The 6,336-nt window shown below is 43.4% G+C and overlaps 1 protein-coding gene across 1 annotated transcript; it reads left to right on the forward strand.

The window, feature by feature from the left end:
- Nucleotides 1-707: 707 nt before the first annotated feature.
- TMSB4X (thymosin beta 4 X-linked) lies at nt 708-2,748 on the forward strand. The gene is made up of 3 exons (XM_080910657.1): nt 708-763; nt 1,804-1,918; nt 2,308-2,748. Exons 2-3 carry the CDS (start codon nt 1,819-1,821, stop codon nt 2,340-2,342), a joined length of 135 nt encoding a protein of 44 aa, XP_080766783.1. The 5' UTR covers nt 708-763; nt 1,804-1,818; the 3' UTR covers nt 2,343-2,748.
- Nucleotides 2,749-6,336: the final 3,588 nt, after the last annotated feature.

Below are 6,336 nucleotides of genomic sequence, written 5' to 3' on the forward strand. Positions count from 1 at the left end.
TCAGTCTATAGCAGAAGTTGAATTTGAGTTATTTTTTAAGGGGCAGGCTGTGTTTTCTATAAAGCACCTAATTACCTTACACCTAGCAAATGTTATTTAACTCGATTGCTCACGGAAAGTATAGCAAAAAATATAGATGCTACCATGCTAAAACTTTTCTTTTGAAAATCCACTCAAGGATTCCTTATTGTCCTCTCAAATCTAGGGGAAAGACAAGCCAGGGAGACAAAGAGGGCCGGGTGAGGCGAACGCAGCCCACTAGTCTGAAAGCTGAGTCATAGGAATCAGACCCCACCAGCCCCTGTGTGAGGGACGCCGCACCCTATCTTGGGGGCGATGACTGCAGACAAAGCCGGTTTCTAAGTAAAGAAATGCCTGTCCCCTTAGGTGTCACTCGGGCCCTTAGTTATCACACATTAAACCTTAAGAACAGGTTTAGGCAGCTGTTGCAAAAGTTCACGATAATAAAAAGACGTCAAATGGGGGAAAAGCATTTTGAAGGCGTTTGTTCTTTTTCTAGTTCCGCCATCGATGTGGTTCAAGGGCCACGGTGGATGCGGGGAGGGGGGGTCGGGGAGGGGTCCGACAGGCCTCTGAACGCCCTTCCGGAGACGCGGCGCGAAGGAGTTAAGCGGGACAGCGAATGACATCACCTGATTTGCATAGGAGCGCGCATATAGAGGCGCTCGCCGCGCCCCTCCCGACAATCTGCAGCGGCCTCTGAGCAGATCGGACTCTCTTCTTGTTCGCGCAGCTCGCTCGGGTGAGCACTAGGGCCCCTTCCTTCTCTCCTTCCCTGCCGGTCCGGCACAGGCGCTTGCCCCTCATCCTTAAAGCCATGTCCAACCTTCCAGGCGAGGTTGTTTCGGGGAACTGGGGTGGGGTCGGGGGGATACTAAACTCTTCCAGATGCTGAGTAACGGGAAGGGGAACTCGATGATTAAGAAAAATCCCATAAAAATCGGGCTGCGCACTTTAGAGGGGAGTTGTCTTTTTTTTCTCCTCGACCCTCCGAAGTATTTTTCCTTTGACTCGCTAGCTGTAATTAATCAGAAATAGAAAGATCCTTTGTTCAAACGCTCTGTATTCCACTTAAACGCCCGATGGCTCCGAGGGCTGTTATCTGTGGCAGGCTTAACCTACCCGGCCTTTAGCGTGAAAATTGGGAAGCCACTGCAGAACAATGTATGCAAAAGCGGTCAAATGGCCCCTGCATTCAGATCAAGATGGATTTGTGAGAAGTGGGGAGGCAGCTTTGTGTACCCAGGGAGGCTGCATTGTTGGTCTAGGGAGGGAGAGGAAGCGGGTAGGGCGGTGGTCGGCAGCTGGTGGCATCAGCTCCCCCGCCTTTGTGTGGAGGTGAAAGCTGGACCGCCTGGCATCTCTTGAGAAGCCAGCCCTTTTAAAAAATGTAGATGCGTTTTGCGACCTTGGCTCTTTTTTTTTTTTTTTAAGAGATTTTACTAGATTTTTCTCCCCTTAAACTGGAAGTGGCTCCGCTCTATCCCGATTTTAATTTTTTAGCACTACAACGTTAGCAGTCCGCAATGATGAATTTTAATACCTTTGAGTATTTCCACCTTCGCTCTTTGATTCTTTGCTTTTAGAATATTAAGGGGGATTTCCCCCCCTTACAATGAGGAAGATCTTTAGCGAGGAATCAACCAGGAAAGTGCAGGGAGTCGGTAGGATTTCAGGCTTTGGGGTTTCGGGCAGGAGCAGGGGGGTGGGGTGCTTTCCGAACTGGAAAAGGTGAGGGTGGGTGGCTCTTTCTTAGCCTTGGTCTTCGCTTCGTACTTGCAGCTCCTTCCAGCAACCATGTCTGACAAACCCGATATGGCTGAGATCGAGAAATTCGATAAGTCGAAATTGAAGAAGACAGAAACGCAAGAGAAAAATCCTCTGCCTTCAAAAGAAAGTAAGCTGGTCGCCCCCACCCATTTTCAGAACAGGCTGGGCGGGAGCAGAGCTGCAGTCAGGAGGAGGAAGGGAGGGGCCGCGGGGAGGATGGGGGGGGTGCGGGGGAGGAGTCGACAGTTGATGATGAATATGGCCTACAAAGGTTAATTAAAAACTGTTTTGCAGCCAACAAGCGCTGGGGCTTTCGTGATTTAATAATGGAATATTTCGTATTCCATATTATGCAAATACATTGATTGGGTAACTACTTCTGTTTAGTATGCGCTGCTCAGCGTGGCTACTATGTATCATTCTCGATTTTTGTATAATATGAAAAGGGATTTTGAAATGAAAGCCGTGTCATTTTATAGAGTGCTCTAAGCCTCCATCTTTCCTTTTCTCCAACAGCGATTGAACAAGAGAAGCAAGCTGGCGAGTCGTAATGAGGCACGCACCGACGATATGCACTGTACATTCCACAAGCATTGCCTTCTTATTTTACTTCTTTTAGCTGTTTAACTTTGTAAGATGCAAAGAGGTTGGATCAAGTTTAAATGACTGTGCTGCCCCCTTCACATCAGAGAATCAGAACTACTGACCAGGAAGGCCTCCCCCGCCTCTCCCGCCCATCTGCTGGTCTGGCTGGCAGAGAGGGAAAAGAACGTGCATGTTGGTGAAGGGAAACAGCTGGGTGGGAGATGGTGAAATAGAATAAAATTCAAGATGGTCCAAGATGTCCTGCAGGATGTAAAATGCAGTTTAATCAGAGTGCCATTTTTTTTTGTTCAAACAATTTTAATTATTGGAATGCACAATTTTTTTAATATGCAAATAAAGTTTTAAAACCTGGCTGGCGTGTCTGTTTGGTCTCTGGAAGGAGTAGTTAAATGGGCGATAAAAACCTTTGCAAAACTGCCTGCCTCTTGGTCACTGGGACATAGAAGTGACAAACAAGTGGCATCACAGCACTGGGTTAGTCCAGGTATGTGAAATACCTTGTCTATAGCAAATGATTGGGAGGTGGTCTTGTGCTGATTGGGAGTTTCTAGTGGATTACATGAAAGATTTCATGGAAATATTTGAAACTGGTACAGCTGCCACTGTTGGAAGAAGGGAGCTGTGGAATGAAGCGGTGGGGGAGGGGATGGCCAGCCTGAGGAACTTAAATGTACTTAGAACCTTTTATGAGTTTTGGTAAGCCAACATTGAATTTATTGCATGTCACTCAAAACAAAAGGTGATGGTTCAGAACATTAGCATTAGGTATCAAACTGGACTTGGCTAACTAACTGTCTGCTACTGAACGAGTGGAATCTAGGGTAATCCTGAGGGGTAAAAATAAAGATCACCTTTTAGTATTTTCTTTAGAGAGGAATTTAGAATTTGTCTATCATCGTCTAGTGGCCAGTATGCAAATCAAGCTCAATCTTTAAAATCAGCTTTATAAAAGTAACCTCGTTTAGCCTTAGATGATGATTTGAACTTGGTGAAGTCCTACTGAGGAATGCTTGGGCTGAGAGGACAAATGCAGGGCAGGTGAAATCTGGGCCAGATAACCATTGGCTGACCCAAAGGGCTTGCCTGAGTCCTCCCTAATCTTCAGTCATCTGAGCTTCGTATTTAATTGGCAGGTACAAGCAAAGCCCTTGTTCTGACCAGGCCACAACATGTAGAAAGAGGAAAAATGAGTTACCAATTTTTAACAGTAAAAGGAAGGTACTTGAAGCTCCTTGACGGATGGCTCCATTCTTTACGAAGCCTGCAGCCCTATTAAGCCAGATACAGCAACATTTCAAGATCACTAACTCCCTCGGTATCTCAGCAAGGCTAACATAAAGTGAATGTCCACAGGAGGAACTTTTCTTCTAAAAACTAGCTTGTAAAAATACCGGTTTGTAGGGTGGATTGTGCATTACTAAACCCGAGTTGATTTCCTTTGCTCAATACTTCCTTTGAGAAATGCACATGAAACCACGGACCTGTGGTTTAGACAATCGAGGAGACCATCGGTGAACAGGCCTTTATCTGCCTGTCAGGGGTGGGATGTGTGGATGTGTTGTCCACAGATCATTCATCCTGTGGAGAGAAGACAGAGCAGCCAGCACAAAGATTCCAGGGTAACAGTCCTCGGTCTTTGACACATCTTTGCTAACCTACAAGGCAGTTTAATGAAAATGTCCAAACACAGACACATGCAATTTATTTATTTATTTATTTTGCTGTGTGCATTTTCTAAAGTCAGAAGGTGAAAAAAATTCAAGAAGAAATCCACAAAATTCCAGTGTTCCTCAATTTAAAAAAGGACAGGGAAAGGAATGGTTCAGAAAGGTCTATAATGGATAAGATGGCCTTTCCGTCCCAGGAAGATGAAGACAAAATGGAGTGGGGACAAAAAGGCAGAGTTAGAAATCCAGGCCTGGGGCTACAGCTGTATTGGTAGAGTGCTTGCCTAACATGCATGAAGCCTGAGATTTGAGTCCTAGCACTGCACTAAACCTGGCATGATGGTAGAGGCAGGAGCATCTTTCAAGGCCACCCTCAGATGCATAGGGAGTTTGAGGCTATAGTAGGGTACAAAGGAACCTTTTTCAAAATAACAAAAATGAAAGAAACTTAAAAATGACTGAATGCTGGCTCCTTAGTGTGAGAAATGGGTGCAAAGTCAGAAACAACTGCTCACATCGTGAGAAACTGGAATTTGGGTAAAATGCTACTTGAAGAGTGTCATTTGTTGCTGTTTTGTTCCTGGGATTGTAGTGGGGTATTTATTACTACTATCATTTTAAAACCCTCTATTTGATGAAACATTCTGTATGCTTCCCAGGAGAGAATCTTTCAGAAGGCCTGGAGGTATTTAAGAATCAGCTTGGGAATTTATATTTCTGCTATCTGAGCACTTAAGGTTGCCAGTATTTTCAGAGATGTTGATGGAGAAAAGAAATGTATCATTAGCATGAGAGAGAGAGAATATTTCAACTAGAGACCCTTGTTACCGAATCTTTGACTGGTATCCCAGAAGGAATCAGGCCAAAGGAACTTGGGTACGCTGCAGGCAAACTGAACCTAGTGGTGCATGCTTGTAACCCAGGACTTGGTAGGATAAGACATGGTGATCAATCTAAGTTCCAGGGCATTTTCGGTAACATAGAAAAAATCCTGCCTCTAAAATTAAATAGAACAAAAACCAGTCAGAGTGTTTTGCAGTTCTATAAACCTTGAACCAATCAAGATAAATACAACAGAATTAGAGAAAATTCACGGAAAGACCCACGGATTGGAGTTGTTTTCAAATCTCACCAAATTTTCAACTCCTTTAGCCGTGGATATTCCAGTCTTCTAGTGGGTGGACTTTTAAAGTTACTTTCAGGAGAACAATAAGTGTTTGGTGATGTGTGCAAAGGTACTGAGCAAGTGTGGAGGTCGAAGGCACATGGGTAGACATTCTGACATACACACGGCCTCTCAGCCTACAAGGCTTTTTTCAGCCCTTCTGGCCAGACCTAGATTTTGTCACCTATACACGCATTGAAGAATCTGTTTATTTCTGCCAGAGAAGCATAATTCCTCAAGACAAAAAAAGGAGTTTGTTTCTTTTCTATTTCTAAAAATATGAGTGCTATTCATGCTTACTAGAAAGAATACTGAATTTAGGAAACTATGTTACAGCCAAAAAATAAATTTAAAAAAAATCGTGAGTCTTCCTGAGCTCAAAATGTACACTTACAACATTTTCAACAGCATAGAGACTACCAAATGTTTCATTTTCCATAGCAGCCCTGGTGGGCCTAGTGTGAAAGTGAGAAAAGCAAAGTAAGTACTTTCTTTGCCCTCACCCCACTATGCTCAGCTTTATATTGTTTTAAAAAGTTATTTGTAAATTATATTGTCATGAGCAGCCTACATTGTAATCTAACAGAAATAAACACACCATCTAGAGATTTATCTATTTTTATTTGTGTATAATAAAAAAGGACACAATTACAAGCTTAAGATACACATGTAGAAAGAACTGAAACCTGCATTTATTGGTTTATATTTTCCTTGGGCATTTGTACAATCTTCTTTAGACAAATCGTGTGGGTCCTGCCATCCTCAATTGTGTGGACAGAGCTGTGCATACTATTTTCATTGGGTGTGTATTGTGTATTCTTTCCTGTCTGAAAGTTTCTCGTCGTAAGGGAAATGTTAGAGCTTTGCTCCTTAATCAATGGAGACATCCTGCAACGTGCTTGCTTAAGAGTACTTTTGAACATGTGATTAATATTCTAGATAGCACTATTAGATGTGTGTGCTTTTATGAAAAAAGAACTATCAAGTTTAATTTAAAGAACACCATCAGAATACATCTGCAAGACTGCATTGGCAGTTTCTCCAAGAAGAAGAAGGAGGAGGAAGAGAAGGAGGAGGAGGAGGAGAAAAAAAGAGAAAGAAGAAAAA

Source organism: Micromys minutus (assembly GCF_963924665.1).
Source record: "Micromys minutus genome assembly, chromosome: X".
Lineage (NCBI taxonomy): Eukaryota > Metazoa > Chordata > Mammalia > Rodentia > Muridae > Micromys > Micromys minutus.

Coding starts and splice junctions, on each gene's coding strand:
- TMSB4X (XM_080910657.1), top strand. CDS start 1,819: ATGTCTGACAAACCCGATATGGCTGAGATCGAGAAATTCGATAAGTCG. Junction 1,919..2,307: donor TCCTCTGCCTTCAAAAGAAA/GTAAGCTGGTCG, acceptor TTTCTCCAACAG/CGATTGAACAAGAGAAGCAA.